General features: G+C 34.0%; 1 protein-coding gene across 1 annotated transcript; it reads right to left on the bottom strand.

Moving 5' to 3' along the window:
* Positions 1-63: 63 nt before the first annotated feature.
* Positions 64-26,308, bottom strand: LOC145599048 (developmentally-regulated G-protein 3-like). The gene is made up of 10 exons (XM_081655464.1): positions 26,145-26,308; positions 25,450-25,503; positions 22,720-22,893; positions 22,293-22,364; positions 20,902-20,961; positions 13,301-13,410; positions 2,113-2,412; positions 1,387-1,578; positions 640-691; positions 64-543 (listed from the first exon to the last, which is right to left on the bottom strand). Exons 1-10 carry the CDS (start codon positions 26,184-26,186, stop codon positions 493-495), a joined length of 1,107 nt encoding a protein of 368 aa, XP_081511590.1. The 5' UTR covers positions 26,187-26,308; the 3' UTR covers positions 64-492.
* Positions 26,309-27,492: the final 1,184 nt, after the last annotated feature.

The following is a 27,492-nucleotide window of genomic DNA, read 5'->3' as shown; positions in this document are numbered from 1 at the left end:
ATTCATTCTAAGTAGGCACAATCTAACTTGTATTGACTTATGTTTGGAGTTTATTCACCGGTCTCAAATTCTCAATCCTCAATCTATACCTGGGATACGGATACCATTCAGTTTGACAATACAATAGACTATGCAGTCACTGAAAATACAATAAAACATTTCACCCCATACAATATCCAGGAACGCTACGTAAAGATAGTAAAATCATATTTTCAATGAACTCTAGTAGCATAAGCCATACCCCTATGACATTATATCTGCTACCAACATCAGGTTTAACAACGCTCCTATCAACATGCTCATTCTGAAACACTCTGCTTTGTCTGTAGAAAACACAACGTACAAGCTAGCCAAATCCTCCATCACAGAAAAGAACTGAACTACGCATCAATAACATGACCTTTGTACCTTTTGCCACAATATTCCCTAACAAAAATTTCTCCGGAATTATGCTGGTTGTCAATTCTTTTAAATTACGCATGACAGGCTCAGTTAGATCTTTTTGATGATTTGAACCACGTCTTCATCCTCGAGTTCATGTTCCTGACAAGAAAGCACCAAAAAATGCATGATCAGAAGAATAAAGAATCATTTTCATCAAGAGTGGAAAGAAAAAGAGCATAGAATCCCAGGACTAACCTTGCCAACTCTTTGAGGCTTGTGCTTCACACTAGATCCCCAGACAAGAGCACTGTGCCAGAGAAAAGGAAAATTAATAACATAGTATTTTCTTATTGTAGATCAAGCAAAGACACTTTTTCTTATTGTAGATTAAGCAAAGACTCAAAAAGAGTTTTCGATAGTATTGAATGACTAAGGTTTGATAAATGAGCTAAAGAAAACACTAAGAACCCAGAGATTTGAAACCCAATGCAAGTATGAAATAGAATTCTAATCAAAGCTGGTAACTTTGCAAGCGGTTTAGAACAAGAGCCTAGCCTTAAAATTAAGGAGAGCTATTGGATGATCTATATACTCACAGGAAACTTGTTGGAAGCCTTTTTCACTTAACTGATTGTCGTTGAAATTATTTTAGTTGGGGGAAGTGATCTGTGTTAGTGGAAAAACAGACATAATCACCAATTAAAACTATGCGTAGACAAAATTAAGTATTCAAAATGAACAAGTGCATGAAACATCCACACTCATACTCACAGAAGGGGTCATGCAAGCTAGAGTTAAAAGACAAGCTTCAACAGAAAAAATCTGAGTAGCCTTAGCAAGGCGTGCTAATATTCCTTTCCTTGCTCCTATGGAATGTCACTCTATATGGTTTAAGATAAACTCACGAGTGATGAGGCACATTGGTTTTATTTCTCCATGGACAATAGAAACATCCACATTCCACAATGCAGTATAAATTTAGGCATCAACAACATTACTTACTTCTTGAATTGTTTAACCATATCCTTGTGAATTCGTTCACAGAAATCTTCCACAGTTCTCCTCCGAGATGAAAGGATGACAGGGTCATTATAATCTGGATTCAAACCCTTTGGTTTTGTGTAAATACGAGTAAGGTTCAGGTACTCCCAGACCTTCTCCAGCAAACCATCAAGGTTCCATTCTAGATGAGCACTGCAAAGTGATTTCAACAAAACAAGAAGTGGCTGTTAATCTTCACCAGAATCAACTGAAGTTGTGCTGGCATTGTAAAAACACAAAAGGACAATATATTAATGCAAAAGGATTTTTTGGACTTTGGATACAAAGAGGGGGGGGGGGGGGGGGGAGGAGGAAGCATTAATAATGATTCTTATGCAACAATACAAGTAATTTAAAAACAAAGTACCAAAAAAAAATTAATGACCTCTTAGTAAGACCACAGCATAAAACATCTGAGACTTTCTACAATTCAGAAAATAACTCGTTCAGCAATTCCTAATTACAAAGCCATGAAAGACAACGAAATTTTATTATAATAATGGGATTGCCAAACATTAGATTCTTAACAAAAATAACATAAATATAATCAATAATATAATAAACATATAAATAAAAACCAGGAATAAAGGAGGTGATATTAATTCTGAAGCCATGAAAGAAAACGAAATTTATCACACAGAACTAACAGAAGACAACCAAATCTGATTGATAACAAGAGTAACCTACCTGATTGGGCAGTAATGAGGAAGTTTATCCAGAATTTCCAACTCTTCAAGAGTGATCTGATCAATTTTGTTTATGACATATATGCACGGCATATAAACTCTACTTCCCTCAATAACATCAATGAGATCGTCTGCAGTTGCATCAAATCTAAGAGTGATATCAGCATTGTGGATCCTATATTCACTGCATATTGCCTTCACTGTATCTAGATCCAAATGTGTGTTGGCAACTGTTGAGGTCAAATTAATACCACCCTTTTCTTTCTTTCGGAAACTTAAATTGGGGGGTTCCTTGTTCAACCTGCTCCCAGAAAGACACAAGAGTAAGGCAGGGACATACAAAAGGAAAGAGTACAAAATTATGCACATCTAACAACACACAGTACCGTCAATACAGAAAACCAAATGGTCAGTTACCATGATAGAAATGAAAAAAAAAAAAATAAAAAATTACAGACACAGTCAAATCAATAGACAATAAAATCTCTACCCTTATAAAAACCAGAAGTTGTGTTACTATTTAAAATCTACAGTGTGCTTCCGTTTATACCCTCAAGCTATTTTTTTACTTTCGAAATTGCCCTTCATGCTTGATTTCAGCACTTTGTCTCCTTAGTCTTGTTTCAGTCCTGCTTTTTCCCCTTTTCATTTCATGCTCCACCATTCAATTCTTCGATTTGCTTTCTCTCTCCTTTGAACCAGTCTTTCCTTTCTCACTTCATTTTCTCTCTTCACTGCACTCATGAAAGAATGTTAAATTTTGCTTCAACATGAAAGACCTCATCACCAAGCATAGAGATTTCAATATCACTCCACCACCACCATCATCACAACTACCGTCATATTTTATCTCCACTCTTCGCCGCCGACCTCGCTTCAATGGTGCGGTGGAGTTTGATCAAGCATTAATGGAAAAAGCTTTTGAATGGTCAATGTCAAATAACTCAGTTGCAGTTACGGCGTCAAATAAAATGTTGCTATTCTTTGGGATCCCTAATTATCTGTTATAATGAATTAGGATTCAGGGCAATGCCCAATTTCATCTAATGGATCCTTCAATCATATACTCTTAGATTAATTTCTTAGCAATGCCCAATTTCTTCTTTTATGTAGTTAGGATCGGTTCATCCTATTTTATTTCCATTTTTCACAAACTCTTCGACTCTCCATTGTAGCGGCTTCTGATGAAGGTATGGTTCTTTAATTATTTTGTTGAATTATAAAGTTTTTAGCTTACTTTCAGGATTTGTGAAGGGTTTTTTTTTTTATTACATTTATCAAGATCTGATGAAATTTATTTGATTTTATATGTTTTTACGTTTTAGCTTACATTCGTTAAAAGCTGATGATTCTTTTTTTGATTTTTTTGGATTTAAAGGGAGCTCAAGGATCTATTAATGGAGATGATCCTTCTGCATTTGATTTAAGGTAAAAAAATATATATATCCTTGTATCTTTCTACATAAAATCATTTGAATATTTTTTCTTCAATCAGAGTATGCCGTTTTACATGTTACTCTGATTCAATTTTAGGATTCAGATAATTAAGTACTCTGTGTGAGTAATTTCTTGTTTGTATGATTTTATTTTTATTTATTTTTTAAACATTTCTAGATTGTATAGGTAGAAACACAAATGATGCATACATGCTTTGATTACCATTGATATATAATTTAATCTGATTAGATTTTATCCTGTAATGAAAGCTATCATTTTCTCTTGTTCTGTTTGTAGGTATGCTGAGTTTTATCACAATAATTAGAGATGAGTTCTTTTATCTTGCTTAGGTTCATAAATTTTCCTACACTGTTGATTGCTTTTTCTACTCATGGTTTGGACTTTTTTTTAATATGCTTGGTTGCTGCTTTTGAAAGTCACCAATAAATTAGAGGACAAAATAATTGATGATATAGTCTCATAATGCAGAGAGTTAGGGCAGTGGGTCTCCGAAATTCTGAATCCATATGCTTGCTGATGGAGATGATCAAATGATCCTTATGCATTCAATTAAAGGTAGAAAATTATATCCTTGTATCTTTCTACATAAAACTATTTGTTTTTACTCTGATGTTGGTTATTCATACCTTTGTTAGGTTAGATTAACTGTGTTGAAATCAGAGGGGTGGATTGGAAAAACTTATGGAGAATCGTAGCCTTCTGTTCACTCAATTAAGGTACAATTTTTTTGCTTTTTTTCCCCCCTATAATTTGGGATATAATGTGAGATTCATTGGGTTATATGTGTGGTTATATTTCATGGCTAAAAAAAGAGATTCTTGGGATCGAAAAAAATACTACTCCTATTGAAATCAATTACTCTGATATGTTGTTCATAATTTTCCTAAATTAGTCTATGGTTAATCTAGCTATTGTGATTATTGTTAAATTCAATTTTATATTAGGGTACCTTAAAATATTGGAACTTACATTATTTTCAGCTTCCGCCCCTACTTTTACATGGTTTGATTGAGCTTTAAAGGGTCATCTTTATACAAACTTTAATTTTTTTAGGTTGTTAATTATGATTTATGACCTTAAATTTTTTTTTACGTATTCAATTTTCAGCTCATTTTTTTTGTTGGGTGATCGATTTTCAGTTCAATAATTTTGGTCTGTGTAACTGGGTCATTGCATTTTTTGCTTAGATTTTTCTAGGTTGCTAATTTTTACTTGGATTTTGTCTTGGTGGTCTCTGAGTCTTAATATAGCTTAGTTTTATCAAGGTTGTCGATTTTGGGCTTGAATTTTTCCGGATTATCGATTTTAAGCTGGAAATTTTTTAGGTTTTCATAAAAGAGGAGATGTTTGGGGGAAAGGTTTTTGAAACAGGAATATCTGATGAGAGAGAAAAAGAACGGGGGTGGGGGAGTGAATTCATCAATTGCTGCTAAATTTTCATTTTTTTTCTGTGAGCTCTAATGTATACACGGTGATCTCTGATTAAATTCTGGTGGCGAGAAATTATTGTCAATTCCTGGCATTGATGTTTTAAAGCTCCAAATTCAAAGGGGGAACGAGCTGTAGCTATGTATGTAAACGCTAAAGCCTCATCTACTTTGCTTTATCATCATGGCAGTGTCGGCGATTTAGGTTCGATGTTTGAGCTTTTTGTGGAGCTTAGCAGTCGTCTTCGTGTTAATCTTATGGGTAAATTTCTAAATTTTTCTAATCTATGATATGCTTTAGCTTTCAAGGGTTATTAAATTTTTTTTATTTATATCTGTTTGCCCCATAAAGTATGAAATTTTATACCTCATGATAGACAATTTTCAAGTCCTTGTAAGTAGATGGTAAACAAGTCCTTTAGGGTTTTGGTTAATTTGGTATACATTAGGGGCATAGATAGCAAGATTAGGAAAGTCATGAACTGTACGAATCTAGGGTTTTGGATTTGGAGCGTATCTTGAATTTGGAACTTGTATAACAAGTTTGAGTGTAATTAAGAAGCACAAGTTATAAACAGAAGTTAAAAATATAAATTTTAAATTTTGATCCTCTTCTCATGAATAATGCTGTGGTAGAAGTTAGGCCTGTTGGTTTGATTTTACTTTGATTTTTACTGAACATCTTATTGCTTTTACAGAGGAAGGTCAAGTAGATCCAAGATCTGTGGGTCAGGGGATTGTAAAGGTTGAATATGAGAGAAGCTCACTGGAAATGAAGAACTTTGAGATGATCTCGAGAAGATACAAATTCAATTTTTTAGGTAAATTTATTTAATATTTATAGTGGGGTAAATTTATTTAAAATATTAGTACTGAAGATACCAAACCAACGGTAGGCCATGCTCACCATCATCATCAATACCGAATCTCAATAAAATCAACGGTGGAGGGAGAAATTGTTGAAAACGGTATCAAATTGATGATTGTGGGTGGCGGATTGGCGGTAATTGGTGGCGTTGGCTGTGATTTGGTGCGCAATTGAAGAATTGGTGATGTGGGGTTGTTCTGTTTGGTGCAAGGAGATGGAGCAACAGCAGGGCACCAGGGCCAGTGGCTGCTGTTTGTGAGGGAGAAGGGAGTTGTGGTTGGGTGAGGTGGGGGATTCTGGCTCGTTGGTGGGGTGTGTGGGTGTGGAAGTTTTTGGTGGTGAGGATTGGTTACGGTGGTCGGAAATTGGTGGAATCGGGGTTGTAGAAGGGTAGGGGTGGAATAGAGATTGGTTGGTGGGTTGTGTGGGAGGTTTGGCCTGTTGGGTGAGGGGGAGGTTGGCAGCAATAGTCAAGAAGGGGAGGGGCGGTTCTGGTGGTGGGATGGGACTAGAGTGGTATAGTGGTGGTGGGGATTGAGAGAGGGGTGGAGTAGTGGTGGTGTTTGGGGAAGGAGAGACAAGAACAAAAATTGTTTAAGGACGGAGCAGTAGGATCGTGGAGAAGAGTAGGGTCGAGGATTTGGGGGTTAGCGAGTAGGTAGGCTCGGGGTAGGGGAGGTGGGCTGGTCACCATCAACTAATTGGCACTTCTTTTCATCAATGGCACTTCTCATCACTATACTGGTGGATTTTCTGCGTAATTTTAATTTTATGTTTTGTTAAATTTGAATTTGAAGGGTATATTTAATTTGGATTTTTTTCGGAAATTTTTAAGATGTGGTTTTGGATTAGGGAGGAGATACTGACTTGGGCAAGGAAGAAGACGGGTGAGCCGGTTGTTAGATTGAATTCAGTTGCTGAAGCTGAGGCATTTGCTAAGAAATACAGTATGTATGTTGTTGGGTTGTTTCAGAATTTTGAGGTATTTTCTGTTCTGTAAAATTTTCCAATTATGTAGTTTTAGTCTTTGGTTCGGAGAATTTCGATGTATTATCATCGGCATTGGCAAATCTGTGTTATCTGTAATATGTTTTTCTGAGTTTGTATGCGTTGGTGTTGTTTATCTTGTGCTTACTGCAGCTGATTGACAACGAAGTCGATAACTTTTGTTTCAATGGTGTAATGTGGTGCGAGACTGCAACTTAGTAGTGTGATCTGCTGAATTATACTCCATAATAGATATGATTGGATGTTTGATATGTTCTGATAAATAAGGAGTATTATAAAGTGAATAGGATTGATATAATTAGGCAAGTGTGCACCTGCTTATGCATTTGCCTTGTGATGCCATAGAATCTCAATGACATATCATCGGTGCTATGAAATTACTCTCTAATAGCTCAAGTGCGCTGTGATGTTAGATTATCTTGATATTTATGTTGATGTTTGATTATCTAGATATTTATGTTAGCATTACAGGGTACTCGTAACTAATAAGACCAACATCAATGCTTGCAATCTGGTATCATCTTTTGAAGAGCATAATGACTCGTGAATCGGCAATCTGGCTTGCACCTTTCTAGCTGCAGTTTTTGTTACATTATTGTCTTCACCTCTTTTATACAAATGTGTAGTTTTAAATTTATGCGTTATTAAGGTTAAATTTATTCAGTATAAAAAGCTTATTCTTGCTTCTATTTTTTTAGCTTTGTGATTTCAAATTTGCACGTGCCTTGTCAAAAAAGACTGTTTTTCTTCACTCTGTCTAAGGTCGGGCTTATCTCCTGCTATTTGCCTCTTATACGCTGCAGACACCATAGCAAAAAGTTTTATCAGAATGTTGTCTCCTGTTGTATTCATTTGCGGCGCTATGAAAAGTGGCAAAACAACTTTCTGGTATGATAGGTATGAATGTTTTGGGTTTTGTCAATTTCTCATTACTATATTCGTGGTTTAATTCATCGTCTTCTCTTTAAATTGGTTGATTTTTGTGTTTTCTTTTTGCTTGAAATGCAGTTTTTTTTTTCTTAAAATATGGTGGATAATGCATGTACTGAGCACCCATTATTTGGTGGGGCAATATCAATGATCTTTCCCGATAGATTCTTGATTTTACATGCCAAATTTCCCAATTTCTTGCTTTTTATTTAAGTTATATTTGTGGAAAATTAACAATATTTTTAATTTTTGTTTTATGTGCAAATTTGAATTATATTTATAGGATTTGAGCAATGTACGGGAAGTCCCTGATCGTCACGTTGAATTTTAATTTTTTTTTAAGAGGTTCTAAATTATTTGTAATGATGGGTTTTGTGGGTAATTACTAATTAATGGAAGGGTCAATGTGGTTTTTGTTTTTGTGTGTATAGGAAGCGTTTGCTAACCCTAATCGAGATGAAGTCTCATTATAGAATTGTTAGAGTTGAAGCAAGAGGTTGCTGATGAAGGTAGTGTTGCTTGGTTCCTACAAGAACTTGCTAGGGAACAGGAGGATGCTGAAGGCGGTATGGTGAGTTTGTCAAGTTTTGTTTCGTTTAATTTCTTTTATGTTGGGTAACGTTCAATTATGTTATTGCTATTTGATTAATTGTGACAGGGTGTTAAATTTGATAATTGACCTATAATGGACTTTATTGTTGATAAATGTGAATTAAGATTAAGGGGTGAGAGAAAATTCCTCTGAATATATCTATTCATGACAGATTTAGTGACTTTCAAAGCAATAAATGTATGATGAAGACCTAATGATGCTAGATATGTCACTTGAACTTATGAAGTAGGCAAGGAAGATCATTTGAAGTTTTGAACGTGGCAGCTTAGTTGTCCAGAATTCAAAGTTGTATATTGCAACGGATTTAAAATATGACCAGTCTTTAACATTGAAGCCACTTTTAGAATGACAAAGTTGATCATCAACATCTTTTGTTAGGGTGAAATAGGTATTTAAACTACATATCATCATATCACCATCAGTTGTGGTTCATATTCTTTACTGTTTTTTTTAGCTAAATCAAGTGACTTGATGTCTTTTTACAGGTTTGTGCTAATGCGTTGAGTTTTTGAAAGAGTTGATGATGATGGACTACAGTGGTATCTTCTGCAGTTAGTCCTTCATTTTGAGCACTCAGGTAGATCACACCTATTTCATTTCCTTGATTAAACATTGACAAGAGATTCAGCCTATGAAAAATTAAATAAAATGAATAATTGAAATCTGTGAGTAATTTATGTTTGTATGATTTTTTTTTAAGAAGATTGTTATAATTTTTTCTGTTTTTTTTCATCATCTTTTTCGGAATCAATATTTTAGTCTACTCTCGAAATTGAAAGGCTTGTTTCCAATTTTTCTTTTCTTTTTGAATATGGGTTTTTGATTTGAAATTCTGAGTTTTTACCCTCTTTGATTCTATCTCTGTCCCTATAATTTGTAATTATTTTGGGGGCTATGTCATTTATTTACTCCTTTTATTATTGGGCTTAGAAAGTTAGTTTAGCTTTACTACGCTGATTATCTATTTTTGCTATTGCTCTCTTGGAGTTTGAAACTAGCATGCTTCATGTCCAGTCTTTTCCGTTAATCCAAGTAAGTGTCAGGTTAATTTGCTTAATTTGCAATGTTCCTGTTAAATTATTAAATAAAGTGGCACTCTGATAAGCTCTATTCTCTGATTTTAGTTGACAATTGCTTCTGTTTGGTTTTCTTCAAATTAATGGTCTTAACTTGCTCCAAAATCTGACTATGGTCTATATACTAAAAGGGAGGTGTAAGAAGTTACATGCTTCTAATTAGTGATTGTTTGGGCTGAAATTTTGCAGGATGGACTTTGTTTAGCTGATCTATCATGTAACCAAGTAAGCACTTGATCCCCTTGCTATGGTGGCTCGACAAACAGCAGTTCTCTTCGGAAGCTCTTCATAGGTATGATATGCGATTTCAACATCGTCCTATTGAGTTTGTCAAAGAGGTATGCTACATTTTGTTTGTAAATATTTCTTAATCAATTGAACTCATGCAACTACTCTAATATGTTTGAAAATCCCATAGTTAATTACAATAATATTGCCTACTTCTATTTCTTAGGGCCTTGCTGTAATGTGTCTATGCTGCCTATTAAGTCTTTTTTATGTAAATGTATTAACTACTATAACAAAAGAAAGTGAATACCAGGTGTAATTTAAAGAACTAATACTTAATTACTACTATTTTTTTTTTAATGTGAATGCCTCCATTTTAGTCGTCCAAACCTTGGAAGTGGTACTCATGAATCAAATTTATTTTGTCCTTTGTTCATCTTGTGCTTTAAGTTGAAGTTATGAGTCTTTTAGTTCATAACATTTTGACTAAAAAGAGATTATGGATTGATTTGCTTTATTCTTTAACCTTTACAATTAACATGCTTTAAGATGTCAGATGTGTGTAGTTTAATTTGAGGCAATTTGGGTATTTAAGATTGTATCATAGCAATTTGTGTGTATATGAAGGCTATTAGCTTAATTGGTGAAGCATTATGCTATCGTGCATAAGATGTGGGTTCAACACCTTATGCACAATTTATTTAGTATGTAAACTGTTTAGAGGATCATCTTTAGTATGTAAACTTGGAGTTGGTAAACAATACTTTTGAAAAAGATTTTAAATAAGTTTGTAAAACCATATGAGTCAAAATAAAATATAAAGGATGATGGATAAATGTGACACCAAATTATCTATATATTGGGGAGTCAAGAGAGGGCATGCCAGGAGAGAAAAGGGCATACCGGAAAAGGAAAGGGGCCGAGAGAGAGGGAGGCAGGAGACAAAATGAGAGAAAAAGAAGGTATGGGAATGAGTTGGGAGAAGAGGGAGAGAGATGGGGGGAAGGGAGAAGGTGTGCGAAAGAGAGAAAAAAAAAAAGGGACATGGGAAAGAGCGAGAGAGGAGCATGGATAGAGGGATGCATCGAGAAAGAAGAACCCAAGTTAGAGAAGGGCTGGGATAGAGAGAGGGGGTTGAGAGAGAGAAAATAAATCAGGAGTGGTTTGTGGCTTGATCGATTTATTTATATAACGAATAGTTTTATATATATAAAAAAATAAATAATGCAGTCTGTATTTATTTATAGTTTTTTTATATGAAAAAAATATTCTTTATATAAAAACTCTAAAGACCGCATTATTTATTTATATAAAGATTCATGGTTGCAAACGATAATTTCAAATTTGATAGGGATCATTCATCGGTTTTGTATATGAATTAAGATCTTTCCAATTTGAAATAGAAAATTAGGTGGTGTTTACTTAAGGTTTTATAAAATTGATTAGTAATTTCTCCTACCAAAAAAAAAAACAAAAAAAAAAAAAAAAACTAAATGTGTTTAACTGTGGTTTCTGGTCATTATAGTACAACTTTAGAAATTCTTCAATTCAATATATAGTGTTTTGCTATAGTGACTGTCCAGCAGCCCGTGCAATTTGGCATACATAGGTGCATCTGCCAATTACCCTTCCTTTTGGAATGGTAATCTAAAGGAATGGGTTAGCAAGAATCTCAAAGCGATGGTTTGATATATTCAGAAAAATGGCCAACTTGCTTCTCTCTTGCCTTGTGTTGGAATTGGAAGTGGAGAAATTGTGTTTGTTTTGGAAGGAATGCTGAAATCCCTATCAACCCTGGTAACTTTATCAGAAACTGTGTTGATGTAACATAGGCCGCAATGTATGAAAGTGGTTCTTCTGGAAGGAGCTTTCTTGATCAAAAGGACAGGAAGCAAGCATTCATTGGATGGTCAGCACCTCCTATGGACTTCTTTGCTCTCAATATAGATGGGGCTTCAAATGGCACACTAGGACTCGCAGGAGCAGGGGCTGTAATCAGAGATAATCGTGGGATCTTCATCAAGGGCTTTGCTGCTCCTCTTGGTTTATGCTCTGCATTCGAGGCAGAATTAGCTGCTGTTGAGATTGGCCTTGAGATGGCAAAGGCAATGGGCATACAGAAGCTACACTTACAGTTGGATAATCAAGCTTGCGTGGAGGCTCTAAGAATCCAGTTACCCAAAGAGGGGAGTGCTGTCATATGTTAAATAATTGTCACAGGTTATTAAATTGGGAGGGTTGGTCTGTTTTTGTTTTTCATTGTAATCGGGAAGGGAATAAAGTGGCCGATAGTTTGGCTAACTTAGGTGAAGTGGCCGATAGTTTGGCTAATTTAGGTGTCATCCAATCGGATTGTGTGATTTATTTCGATGTTCCGCCATCGAAAATAAAGCACCTACTCCATGAGGATATCGTAGGAGTGGCCTTGCCACGAATGGTTGTATCTTAGTTGTTATTGTGTACGGGTTCTCCCATATTTGCATAAAAAAAAAAAAATTACATTTTAAAAATCTAGAAATAGAAAGTATCTTTTCCTATTATGCATGGTATTTATATACACGTGTGTTGAAACGATTTCTGATTTCTGCTAATCGTTTTTTGGCTTAAACGTCATTTTAAAACAAATTATCTGTAAATCATTTTAAATGAACATAGGTTAATTATTTTTCATACGATTGTGTTCCGTTTTTATTGAAAATTAGATAACGTGATAGTATCCTTTAATACATTATGTTTAATTTTATATACAAAAACTTATTATCACTCATTTTTAATTTTTAAAAAATAAAGAAGCTCAAATATTGAGCTCATATCCATATTCAATAGAAAATCAAATTATAAAACAAAATTAATAGTTACATCAAACGAATGTACCAAATGTACTTAAAATTCAAAATACTTGCATTCGATAACAACACAACTCTTAGATACTAACATTCACAACCAATTTTTTTGTATACTTTATAGGAATAAGCATTTATCTACATCCAGTTTTTGTGAATTGGGCTATCGCGGCATTACTTTTACACATTTGTTTATAAACCATAGCAATAATTTTTTCTGCTTTATTACAATATCAGTAATTTTTAACAATAACTATAGCAATTACTATTACACGTTTGCTTATACTACAAATTATCAACACTCGGTTCTACTTTATTGGGCGATCGCGCGCATAAAGAGTTTAATATCAATTCTCAAAACTAAACCCAAAACCCAACCTACAAATGAATCGAATTAGTAACACATTTATTATAAACTAAAATTAATAACACTCTATTCGTGTTTATTGGGCTATCGCGCGCATCGCGCGCGATGGCTCAACTAGTTAGCTATAAAAACCATGAGGCGCCCTAAAATGCTTCGGGTTTTATCATTACTGAAGTGTGAAGTGAAGATAGGAGGCACTACAACCACACGTCTTTTCACAAAATGCCTAGTAGATTTAAAACCATGGGACCATGACACTGACAAGGTCTACGAGCAGGCAAAAATGGAGTTCTTAATCTTCATATGCCACATAAAATTAAGAGTAAATTACAATGCATGAGAAGAGTAGAGTATGGAAGATTTTACATTACCTAATGCCAAAGCCTTCAAGCTCCTTTTCTATAAGACGCTTGTGAGTTATTGGCTTTATTGCATCAAGAACAATTAATATGCAATTGCACGTCCTTGCAGTACTGATGACCTGGAAAGCACATAAATTGCTTACTTAAACTCAGTGAAGGTGCAAAAGGTTTTAAACTAAGGAAGCAGAAGTTAAATCAAGCAGCTATGAATGTTAAGACGGTCTTTCTAATAAAATGTTCTTCCTCCATTCTTTTTTAATCGCAATGTAAGGATGGAGAAAAAGGGTGGGGGGGGGGGGGGGAGGTGCACAGTTTAAGGGAAAAAAAAAACAGAAGTTTATTTAAGTCTTCTCGTGTCTGCTTTGATAAAATATGGCTGTAAATCGGTATTGCATAATCCTTCAAAATATAACAGACTGACAGACTGACTCACACACACACACAAGGGAGATAAAGAAGAGCTAGTCTTAAGGGGAATAGGTTGCAACTATCACTACAAAATGAGGTAAAGGACACAACTTTTTTGGCACTTGGTCTACTTTTACTTTTTTTATTGATAGGACTGATCCCCTGTTCAAAAGCCTTAGCATCTTGGGTAACAATAAGCAGGGGTGTATTAGGTCAAAATAACAGTGTTCATAAAAATCATAAAATTGAGCCAGTTACTAGAAATGTATCACAATGACTTTGGTAAAAACATAGAAAGAAATACTTCCATGTAGTTCTATCAATTATGTGTTTTTTTGTTACACTTTTTTTTAACATAAACAATGGAAATTCCAAGGAAATGCTTAGGTCACTTGTTTGATGACATAGGCAATGAAGGAATTACAACTTCCTAGGAATTTTGAGATCCCACATCATGAAAAGTTTACTACTTACCCCCTATGTCATTGACAATTCACACAACGAAAATTCCCTTATGTCACCGAAACAACTTTAGCAAATTCATGGGAGATATATGAAGGAACTTACTTCCTATGAAACACAAATTACAATAGCAATTAATTCCCAACGCAACTAACCAAAATACAGAATACTTTTTTGATTCACATGGGTATTAAATTCCTTTGGAAATTCACATTTCATGGGAAGTTACTTCCCCTGTGCAATTTTGCTAGCACTAAAAACAAAGTTCTGATTCCAATGAATGTCTCATAAACAAGTTCTGTGCTTAAATTTCAATGTTTTATTAGAAGTACAAATTTTCTAGGAAGCTCTTCCTCCTTTTCTAATTTATAGTGCTAACCAAACAACTACCCGAAATTGCAATTCCCATGAATTCCAACTTTCCCCACTTTTTTGGTTTACCAAATTGTGGTGAACCCACAGTCTGCCGTACAACCACTCCAAGTATACAAAAGGAAGGAGAAGATTATGCAACATCATCAAAGTTGGGTTACCTTGTTGCACCCTCCCTAGTGTTTCATTGAATGCCTTCGTTTGCTTGTACTTGGTCCCTACTTTTATGTTTCATAATCTTCCCCTTCCTTCTATATAGTTGGAGTGGTGGTTGTACAACAAAATGTGAGTTCATCACATCATATAAGATAAAAGCAATTACATTGAATGATAATGATAAGATAAAAATCAATTTTGGAGTAGGAGCCAAAAAATCTAAGAGCTTCAGAGTTTTCTTGGCCTCATGGGGTGCTACCGCAATTGCTAGTTTGATAACTTCAAAATTGAAAAAGGACAATTTTGGACGGTAAAGCGAAGTGGCTCAAAGAGGGCCATGATAACAGCTCGGTATTAGCTATGGTGAAATTTAAGCGGGAATTTGTCTTAGAAACTAGAAACAGACACTTTGGGCTATGGGCTTGGTGCCATAATGATGTGGCAAGGTCATCCCAGCCTATTTCAGCAAGTTGTTGGGGGTAAAAATCCTGGCTAAACTGGTGAATGAGAAAGAGTTAATGACCATATGTTTGGCACTGATGAAATGGAAACATTTATCTTATCATGGACCAACACTTCATTATACAGACTTACCAACAAAGTCTTCGTTACTTGACACAACAGCAAAGTGGGTGAAGAGTATCACAAATGGATGCGTAAATTAATAAATTTCGATTATGAAATCCAATATAAATGTAAGGCCTCGAACCGAGTGGTTGATGCTCCGTCAAGAAAAGGTGGGCTAGGAGTGCAATTTGGGTCGATGTCTTGTACCGCGGTTGTGGATTGGCCGAGTTGGATAGGGAAATCAAGGAGGACAAGTGGATGGGGGAGGTCAAACAACAACTAAAGGAGGAGAAAAGGGAACCAAATGGTTTTAAGGGAAGGAAAGTGCTACCACCAAAATCACAGTTCATTCCCAAGCTTCTAAAGGAATATCATGACTCCCGATGGGTGGTCCCGAGGGGGAGGTGAAAACTTATCTTCGAATGGCTACGGATTAGTTTTGGCTTGGTATGCACAAGGAAATTGGGGAATGGGTGCAACTTGTGATGTATGTCAACATAACAAGGTGTCTCAACAAAAACCTCTTAGGTTTTTCCAACCATTACCGATCCCACGGGTTATTGCGAAAGACATCTCAAAGGATGATTTCTTTCGGAAGTATGTAGTCAAACTTACATGGCTTCAATTGTATCCAATCGTGATAAGATATTTATGATTAAATTTTGGAAGGAACCATTCCACCTCATACCATCTTCAAACGGATGGCAAACAGAATTGTAAACAAGGGCCTAGAAATGTATCTTTGTTGTTTTGTAGCTATTCAGCCAAGGAATTGGGCACAATTGTTGTCGTGGGCCAAGTACTCCTATACCTCACATGGCCACAAAAATGATCCCATTTAAAGTGTTGTATGGGAGGGATCCCCCGAAATTTGGAGGTTGGGGAATAACCAAATGGCAGTGGAAGCTTTGAGGAGCAATGGAAAGAAAGGGATTTAATACTGAATGAGTTGTGTTTAAATTTGAATCGAGCACAGCTAGTAATGCGGAAGTATGCTGATCCATAACGTAAAGAGGCACAATTTGAAGTGGGTGGGGAGGTTTTTCTGATTTGCAGCCTTATAGGCAACGTTCATTGGCTAGCAGACCCTATTAAAAGCTAGCTGCACAATTCTATGGTCCATTTAAAACACTCCAATGCATTGGGAAGGTAGCACATCAATTGGAATTATGGTTCAAAAATGCGGTTTCGGTTACAATCACGGGAACGGTTACGGTGTCGCGGGAACGCTTATGATGCGTTGATCGCGGACCATGCCACGGTTGTCTCAATGCAAATTTGATTTCAAGATAGTAGAGGATTAGAGCCATTAGTGAGGTGATATGGGGGCATAGTAAAAAAATTTGAGCCATTAGGGGAGATATGGGGTGATTTAGGGTTGAAATGTTTGATTCGGACAAAATCGCGGCGTTATTTAATACCCCTTTTTGATGCGGACAATCTCGGTTCGGTCAATTGAATTTCCTTTACAAAACGGCCCAACTAAGACGTCGCGGCCTTGTTTTTATACCATGATTGGAATAGCCATTGAGTTGCACGGTGCACCCTGTGTTTCATATCTCTCAATTGAAGAAAGCAGTAGGGAGTGTTCTCGTCAACCCTACTGTACTAGTGAACCCTATTAGTTTACTACTGATCTAGAATTGGTTGCAAAACCTGAGGATGTTTTGGAAGTCAGGCAAAGGGTGAAAGGGGGAGTTTCTTTGATCAAATGAAAAGGTCTTCCAAGTTTTGAGCAACTTGAGAAGTCTTTGATAATCTGAACTTGTCGTTTCCATCTTTCCACCTTGAGGACAAGGTGGTTCATTTGCGGGGATGTGATGTGATGAATCCACATTCTGCTGTACAACCACCACTCCAAGTATACAAAAGGAGGGGGAAGATTATGCAACATCAGAGTGGGGACCAGCTAGAAGCAGACAAAGGCATGAAACACAAAGGAGGGCGCAACAGGCCAACAGGGTGAGCAACTAAAGACAAATATTATAGTACTTTTAAGTGACAGTTTGTATACATAAAGAAGATGGTTTAGCATCGTAGACTCTTAGTCATGTTGAGTATTAAAACAATTGTAAGGAGATTGGTAACCTGCAGTTACCCCTAGCGAGTGATAGCCTCAAGTTATCTTGTTAACCTTTTGGCCATTATCAATGAAAGCTTAAACCTTTCCCCTATTTTATTGTTATACTCTAATTAATATTGTTATTCTCATTCAATTCTTGTCACAAACAAGCACTAGGAAGTGACAGCTAAGTTGATTGAACTCTTAGGCCCTGTTTTTTTTAGCTTCTAGCAGAGCAAAGCAGGGATCATCAGGCAGATCATTTCAGCCGAGCCGATTATTATTATTATCATTATTATTATTATTATCATTATCATTGTCATTATCATTATCATTATCATTATTAACCATTGATTTAGGTGAGTGAAAACATGAATATATGTGTACCATATTTAACATAAGTTAATAGTAGAAAGAAAAAAGACAATGGTTTACTTATATTTATTTCACAAAATTTTTAAAATAAAATGATTTAATGAGTAATAATGATTTTACTTATAAATTTGTCTTAATCATATATTTTTAACACTAAAAATAATAATGATATACAAAGTACTACTTGAAAACAACCTCTTTTTTTTAATTCCTAAATTGTATGGAAAGATTTGAAAAATAATTCAACTCAATGAACTAACCATCAATACCCATATAAAATGTTTCTACACATTGTGATTCTAATATCAAATATTTATAAAAGAAATTGTTATTAATTATTATTATTATTTATTTAATTTGAAAGAATTGTTATAATTATTAGAAATTATTAATAAATAATATTATTAAATATTAATTCTTAATAGTTTGAATTATTAAATATTATTATTGATAATTATTATCATTAATAATTATTATGATTAATAAATATTAATTATTATTAATATTAATAATTATAAAAATTATTTTTAATATTAATAATTATTATAATTATTCAGAATAATAAATTATCATCATCAATACAATATTAATTATTATAATTGAATATTAATTATTAATATTGTTATTATTAATTATTATTTGAAAATAGAGCAGGCAGAGCTTTAATTTGAGCAGAACAGAGCAGGGCTCAGCACAGCACAGCTCGACAGCACAACACAGCACAGCAGCTCTAAAGAACAGGGCCTTAATTTCACCTTAAAAGCCGAGCCGGACATAAGTAGAGCGTAAGGCACTTTGACACTTCATTTTCATTTTAGGACAACATCATGAATTTTTTTTTTACAAAATGACCAAGTTGGACACTTTTACACATACATGGGTACCCAAATTGAGTAACATGACGTAAAAGTAGTTGTTTGGCTAATAACCACAAAGAATAGAGATCTCTTCCTAACAAACTATTCTGCTAAAAAAATGGTTTGTTCCATGCATAACTGCAACTTTCTAACCTTGATCACATGTATATAATGCCTTCGGCAACTCTCATGATAAAGCTACAACCCTTCCAGACTCATTACCCACCCAATGGTAAGCCACAACCTAATTTAACTTTAGTAAATAAAAATTATTTGTGTTTGCTAATATTTGTCAGGATAGCATATGCAACAATAGTATAGCTACTAGCTTAGTCTTTTAAAGACTTGCAAACAACTACCTATTGGCAACCATTAGAGTTGCTCTTATAATATTCTTGCTCAAATAGGAACCATTGCATTTAACTCTTTCAAGTTCAATAAAATTTGGTTGATTGTGGGGTTATAGTCATTTCTCTAAATGCCTACTCTCAATATGAATGTAAGAATGGAAAAACATAGATAAATGGCATTGTACAATTTTTTATAATGGGAGAGAATTGGAGACAATAATTTTTTAGTGGAAGAAAGAACTTCTATAGCTAGTAGCCCCAAAGGAAGTAGAGAAAAACAGAAAGTGTATTTGAGACAAATATTTACATCTGTTTAGATTATGAAAATTGAAGGGAAAGGAAGAGACAAGAAAATAAGGGATCCATCCTTCCTTGTTTGGTATCTTTTGTTAGGAGGGAAATGGAAGGATTCGTTAGTCTTAATAAAAATATAAGAGTGGAAAAACATAGATAAATGGCATTGTTACGGCTGAGAAATGGAGACTATAATTTTTAAGTAGAAGAAAGAACTTCTACTGCTAGTAGCCCCAAGGGAAGCACAAAAAAATTAGAAAGTTCATTTGGGACAAACATTTACACTTTGTTTGGATTGAGAAAGTTGGAGGGAAAGGAAAAGAAGGGATCCATCCTTCCTTGTTTGAATACCATTTATTAGGAAAGAAAGAAAGAAAGGGAAGGGAAGCGAAGGGAAGGGAAGGGAAAGGTAAGGATTCATTTTTTCTCCCTCTTAATGAATTAAATCCTTCCAATGTTGGAAAGATTGGCGGGCAACATGTAACGTTTTCTTCTCCGTCCATTTCCTTCTTCCCTCCCTTCCCTTTCCCTTCCACTTTTCTATCTAAACAAACCGTTAGGGAAAAATGGAAAGCTTGAATAGGGACGAAGTGATTATGCACTTCTAGTTGTAAGTATTTCATTAAAGATTAGAATTTCAGAAAACAGCCTCCAACAGAAATAACGGTGGCTCCTAGTGACTTGTTTGGTTTGCTTAGACCTAGCTAAGAAGTGGAATATGAGAGGTCATAGAATGCAAAACCAGGACTGGGTTTAGGTCATGAAACAGAGTTCAAATGTCATTAAGTTCTAAAGCTTTAATATGCTACAAGACAGCACATTAACTGTACCAGGGAAGATTATAAACTCAGTGGACTCATTTACTCAAAAATGGCTTGCCACATCAAAAACAAGATACATCATATATACCAACAAAAATCTGAAAATAAGTAAACACTAAACAGTTGAGCAGCAACAGCAGAATTTAAAATTTCACATCAATACAAATGAGCAGAGTTTCTACAAATAAACGATTCTTCCATTATCTAGGTTATCTTACACAGATTCTTCATACTGTTTTTAAGATAAATTATACAAAATGGGTTGGGAACCTTGGGAAACACAGCATGAAGATGAATGCATGCATATTTTTCAAATCTCCCAGGATTTGAAAGTTTCATTCTGACAGTTCTAGCTAAGTTCACGGAATATTTGACCAGAAACTGTTCAGCATAGAATTAGCTGATTCACTCTATAAGAAACAGCATTCATTGTGATTAACAATTTGGAATGACAGATCCATGGTTCATCTCTACAAATGACTTGCTACCTGATCATTATACTCTCGATGTCACTGATTTAAATCTCTTAACATTTAAATATTTGGGTAAAAGGTTAAGAGTGGTAGGATTTCAATACGATTCTACAATCTTATGGTCCACCAATCAAATCCAACATACAATGATAAATAAGAATAAACTATATAATACATATTTTTTTTTTTATTACTATTTAATTCAACAATCAGTAAAATTATTTCAACTATAGTTGCTGAATATTGATAACATTAAAGAAATTCATATAATTTTATAAAAACACTAAGCTGATCTATCTTGCTTGCAAGGAAGAAAAATGAATTGTTCAAAGAACAGTGAATAACATCCAGCGAACTCATATACAACGAAAGCAACCAAATAAAGACATGAATAGCAAGCCATAAGTTATTACCTGCCTTCCTCTACCTTTTCCATCCTTGGCACCCTCAATGATACCTGGTAGGTCCAACAGCTGCCAAACAAATTAACAAAGTGAGATGTCCCATCACTAATAGCAAGTGTAAGAGCATCACAGAACAGCTCTAAAATGGACAAGTAGTCAAGGTTACAAGCGTTGTAGATGGCCTAAATTAAAAGGTATAACAGACGATATTCCAAACACTTCATTGATAATACAAAAAGGACCATGCACCATCCAACTCCACTATCAAGGCAAAATTGAGGATAAAACAAGCGATGAAGCTAAATATCAACATGGACAAATCTAATAAAATCAGAGCACATTCTCATACATGAGCCGCCTATTCTCTTGTCTTGATTTCTAGGTTCAAGTCACAAAAACATATTTGGTTAACATAGCTTGAATTAAGATACCCCAACATATAGAACAAATAAAGGCAAGTGGATGATCACTACACGCATTGAAGAATGCTCAACTTGGGTCAACATATGCTAGGCAAGTTACTGAGACCTAAATTTATTCAAACAATTAGTAGACTGTTAAACCTCCTCCCCCCACCCCCACCCCCCCCCCCCCCCCCCCCCCAAAAAAAAAAAAAAAAAAAAAAAAAAAAAAAAAAAGCTTATTGTACACAAGTTTATGTCAGAAAATAAAAAGATTTACAATGACATGCTATTACAGTTTTCTTACATCAATACCTATGACAGATTGGCAATAAGAGTAGAAGCTGTGCTACTATGAGTCTTCAAATCATCTCAAATACACATGTTGGATACTCAATCGGACATTGATAAGACACTAAGATAAATTTGGGGGAAAATCATATAAATTATAATAAGATGATCGAGTTGACACTTCAGACATCCTTCTAACAAAATCAGAGTGGAAGTTTTAAATGCAATAATTATCTCCGGATGTAGGGCTAAACGGCTAAAGCAATCAAAACATGTTCACGTTGGATCCCTTCCAAAAAGATGGCTTCTCTTGGTCTCCCAATTCTTTAATTCCATGAGCCTTGGGCATACTATTATCACTGATCTTTGTAGCCTCATATATAGCATCATTAGAAGCTTAAAAATTTTATTTAAAACTCAGACTTTTCAAAGCTGACACACCAGCAAAATCATGCAATAAGAGACCTCAATATATTATATTCAAGGAAACCAGACACATCCCCAAAAAATAACATTTTTACCCTCACATTCCAATGAAAACAAGGGTATAGTCTTACAAAACAACAATAGGTACACATACATTGTCCAATAAAAATGATGTTCCATTAAACTTTTGACCATAATGAATATAATGATACAACAAAGTACAAGCTACTGAACCTAGAATTATATCAAAAATATTGCGATAAATTGATAGCTGAAGTATACCTGAATCTTAGCTCCTCTGTACATTATCACTCCAGGAATGCAAGTCAATGTAGTAAACTCATAAGAAGCAACCTATTCAACATAAACAAAAGGATTAGGAGAACTTCCAGTAGCAAGAATGTCTTCTCCTGTCTTTAGTCTTTCATCTGTTGTCTACTGCTCAATAAAATTAATCTGTTTTAATTTGCTAGCTCATCCCCTCCACGCCCCACCCCCTTCTGAATTCTGTACTTGTGGCTATGTGAGTGTGAAGATTAGAGTTAGAAAACTTGTGTGATGGTAGTCGGGAATAGGTGTGGGTACATGCAAATGCAAGAGAAGATAATAGTGAATAAAAGAGAGAGAACAAAAGGAAACAAGTCCAGCAGTCCAGCCCTTTTATTGCCAACAACTTGTGAACATGAGACCAGAGAAAAAGATGCAATACCTCAGAGAAAGTCCCAGTCAACTTATTTAGTAATGTTGATTTCCCAACCGATGGAAAGCCAACCAACCCAACTCGTGCATCTCCACTTTTTGTTACGTCAAAGCCTTCACCAGCACCCCCACCTCCTTTCGAGGTGGGTGTCAAAAGATCCCTCCGTAGCTTAGCAAGTTTAGCCTGAAAATTTAAAACAATCAAACCAAACAAAGTAAGACAAACCAGAAAATATATTCTCATACTTGACAGGAAACTGAACAAGACACAAAATTGACACAGCAACACAAAAGAAACTTTGATAACTATATAACTTTAACTAATTACTATACAAGTTAAAATAAAGAAATTCAACTTCATTATGCAAATATGCCATTTTTTCATTGAATTGAATGCTTCAGAAATAAAATAATGGGAACTGAATGCAGGGAATATGATTTCATACAAGCAATGGAGAATATGGTAAACAAACCAAAAACAAATTTTTGGTAGTGTGATTAATGTGAGTGTATTTCAGCTTCAGCCCCCCAGTAACATGGCTATTCACAACTTGTCTGGAAAATTCCATAAGCCATCATAAAATCAAAGCTATATCTTTTCAGATTCACGAGGCATTTTCTATATAATACAGACTTATGGAATATCTAAAATTTAGATCATAACTAAACTCATCATTTTATGCTAAATGGCTCCCATCATAATTAGATCATAACTAAACTCATCATCTTTTGTGGATGACTATACAGAATAATCACTTTTGGTTCATGTAGCCAACCGCACTCATGGGATTAAGGCTTTGATTGATTGATACACCAATAAGCCAATAAAAAGGCCTTCTTTAATTGGGTGTTTTACTTCTTTAGGATCAAGGTTTTGAAATAATAAGTGGTTTCAATAATGCTACTCCTTCTGTTTCAAATAGATGTCTTATTTGCCTTTTGCACATTTAGAGGAAGATGAACAAGAAAAGAAATTTAGGGACAAAAGTTTGAATAAGAAAAGAAATGAGATACTAATTTAGGGACAAAAGTTTGTGGTTGATTAGACTTTTATTTAAGGACAAAGGGAGTACTTTAATATAAAGGAAAATATAGTACTTTCAAAGTTTCAAGTAGCATTTTACTTAAGGATTTGTTAAATTTTGGAAAGGTATCAAAAAGATTGTAACATCCATTCGACCAAAGCAGATGTAAATTTCTAAAAGTTACGTGAGAGAAGTTAATGATATAAGACAGGGAAAGCTTGAGGAGTTTAATTAGGAGCTAGTGCACCTCATCTTGACATAAAAACAAAAAAATTTAACAATCTATCATTAAGGGTTTGTTCACTTCACCTGAATTCAACTAAAATGAATAGATTTTATTGATTAAACTAATGATTAATGCGAATGTCTCTAATAATTTATAAGTAAAATTGTAGAAAGTTGGTATTATGAAAACATACATTTACACAAATTTAAATGGATAAAATGACTATTTTTCATCATAGTTAAATCACAAAAGTTAGTTTAAGTAGATTTAGTATTTAGTAATAGCGTTTAGTGACTTGAATCAATATGTGTTAGATATATTAATGATAAAAATTGGTGTTTAGTGATTAACAAATACTACCTTCTTTGTTAAAGTTCATACCTTTTTCTGTTTCTCTTCTAAACACTTCTACTTATATCACTTTTGGCAAAATCCTTTATCTAACTTACCCCTCTTCGCCACAATATTTACAATTTTACACATTTTCACTCACTCCCTCTTACTTTTTCCACTTGTTTTTACACCTAACTAGTTAGCATTTATCTTATTGTATTTACCATATTCATAAACCCAATCACCACATCAACATTCTATATCCGATTATCATAATTTGTATACTAAGAGTAAATGTTAAGAGCTTTTAGAAATGAAAGAAATATATATTGTTGTATAAAATACAATTTTCATCGATTCATACTAAATGTTATTGATTAGAATTAATTAAATATGACTTTTGCTTACCATAACTAGTTTTTAGGAATTAAAATGGCCTCATATACATAAGGTTCATAAACATTAGATAATAACGAATACTATTAGCTATAGATAATATTCCCCGTTGATCACAATCAAACTAAGCCTTAGACTTTGTTCCCTTCCCCATATTTCAGGTACTAAACAAATAATGATGATTACAATTAGCTATAGATAATATTCCCCATTGGTCATAATCAAACTAAGCCTTAGACTTTATTCTCTTCCCCTTATTTTAGGTACTAAACACTTAATTCTTGTAATAATCATGTCACATAAGATCATATCATTAAAAATTAAGAACGGACCATAACTCCTCAATTCTAGTTGGCTATCGCCAAACATTTATAATTTTATATCAATAAGAAAAATAGACATTAAGAACAACTCCCTTTGTTTATTGAAAATCATTATGATTGAGCACGTTTGTAACGCACAATTTTAACCATAATATCTCTAATTACATATCAATAAAGATTTTTAAATTAAGATATTCGCAAAGCAATCTTTGATGCATTAGCCAAAACAAAATATTTTTCCTACTTACTCTTTAGCTCACCTATTCTCAATATCTTTGTTCATTTCAAGTAAATGCTTATAGCTATGAGAAGCTTATTTGTTCATCTCTCTAATCAAAATTAATAAAACTATTCACACCCATCCCTATAATGTCAATGCCACAAGAAAAAAAATAAATTTCGTACGATGAAAAGCTTAATTACTAAGCAATAATTACCTTCAACAGTCCAAGATGATTGGCAGTAGCCTTATTCTTCTGGGTCCTTGCCATCTGCATGAAATAAATATAGTCACTCCGTCGAATCCAAATATCAAATAAACCATTACTTAAAAAATACTCCCTCAATTTTTAAATACTTGCTCCATTTCTCTTGAACACGCATGCCGATGGTAATCTTTGATCACTAATATCTTAAATTATCAATAAGTATAAATTCTAACAATTGAAATTTAATAACCTATTCGTTGAGATGATTCCAACAAATACCCACAAGACTATATTTTTTTCTTATGTATAAATCACAAACATTAGTCTAGGACAAATGAATACTGTAAAAAATAGAAATGAAGCAAGTATTTAAAAACGGAGGGAGTACAACAGAAAACTAATTATAACAAACAGAACTCATATCAATTTAATTTTCTCCACAACTTTAATTTGAGCAAAATTAACCAACAAATAAACTTCAAATTGAAATAAAATTATAACAGATTCAATACCAAAAAACTAAATTTAATTGCATAGGAACCATCTCAATTAACTGGACAACTAAAACAAAATTAACCACCAAATAAATTTCAAATAGCAATAAAATTATAACAAATTAACTACCAAAGAAAATTAAATTAAAAAAAATAAAATAAAATAAAAAAATAAAAGAGTCGCAGAAAAACAGATATAGATTGGATTACCTCATCTTCGATATCTTTGATTTTCTGCATAACAGTCGCCATTTTTGCTGAGTTAAGGAAGTTATTCTTCGAGGAGTGTTTTTGATTTTTCTATTTCAAGGGCGATTGTATGAAGAGAGAGTTCTGGAAGAGTGCGAAAACGAAAAGAAATGAAAAAACCCCGAGAAAATAAAAATACGGAGAAAGAGTTGTTTCAATGTTTAGCAACGTAGTCCAGAGTTATTGTGGGCTGGACTCTGGAGCCGTGCACAATCCGGAGATGAGTTAAACCTTGTGAAGCTGCACCCAATTGGCCTAAGATGCACCCTTGTGCAGCTATTTTAAGTACAACATTAGCCCATAAGCCCACAAACCCAATTAAAAAAAACCATAAAACAAAACATCATATAATAATAATAACTAATATATAAAGCTAAACTTTTAGTCAGGCGACGAGACGACGACACGCCAAGTGTCACGCCACGTAGGATAAAATTATTAATATATAAAGCTAAACTTTTAGCCAGGCGACGAGACGACGACACTTGGCGTTTTAACTTTTCGCCATGTGTCACGCCACGTAGGATAAAATTATATAGAATTCAATTTGTAGGATAAAAAATTAGTTTATAATTCTATTCAGTCAAATTTGGATATTATTTTAGGATAAAATTGTTAATTTAGAATTTTATTTTCGATAAAGTACCAATATTTCATATGTACAAATTGAATTATTATTTTATTCAAAAAATAATTAATTTATAACTCTCATAAATTATCATATAAATTTATTTTTTGTATCATAATATTTTTTGGAACGAAGGAATTAGTTCAAAATGCACCACATCCATTATTTATAATATATTCTAATCAATTTGAATAATATATACTTCATAATCTAATATAATTTTATTACTAAGTGTAGACCTGTCACTGTCAATCGAGTCTGGTCACCAGTCATTTCAAACAGGGTCATTATTTCAGGTTACGGGTTAAGAAATATTTTTCACCAATATTATTATTATTAGTCATTAATTGAATGTCTACTAAATAGTTTAAATTGTCACAAAAACACATCAATTCCTAACTAATTTTGTATCAATGATATATTTTAAAAATTGACATATTGATTAAAAATTTATCTTAAAATTCAATAAATAACCCGGGCATTGCACGGGCACAAAACTAGTCTAATATATATATATAAATAAAGTAGGCTTTTTTAGAGAGCATTCGGCGCGCCACATAAGCAAAAGTATATTTTTGACCAATTAAAAATTAGATTTCTATTTTGTTTTAGAATTAAAAAATTCACTTGCCACCTACATAAAAGCGACGAATGAGATTTAAGAAATTTGCCACGTACGTA

The sequence above is a fragment of the Chenopodium album genome, chromosome 2 (genome assembly GCF_948465745.1).
Source record: "Chenopodium album chromosome 2, dcCheAlbu1.1, whole genome shotgun sequence".
NCBI lineage: Eukaryota > Viridiplantae > Streptophyta > Magnoliopsida > Caryophyllales > Amaranthaceae > Chenopodium > Chenopodium album.
The sequence above is the reverse complement of the archived record's forward strand: the minus strand, read 5'-3'. Positions and strand labels throughout refer to the sequence as shown.

Excerpts from the sequence above, each read along its gene's own strand:
- LOC145599048 (XM_081655464.1), bottom strand. The coding sequence starts at position 26,186 with ATGGCGACTGTTATGCAGAAAATCAAAGATATCGAAGATGAG. Across the intron at positions 25,504-26,144 it reads TCAAAGATATCGAAGATGAG|ATGGCAAGGACCCAGAAGAA; the intron begins GTAATCCAATCT and ends TATTTCATGCAG. Across the intron at positions 692-1,386 it reads ATGGTTAAACAATTCAAGAA|TGCTCTTGTCTGGGGATCTA; the intron begins GTAAGTAATGTT and ends TCTCTGGCACAG.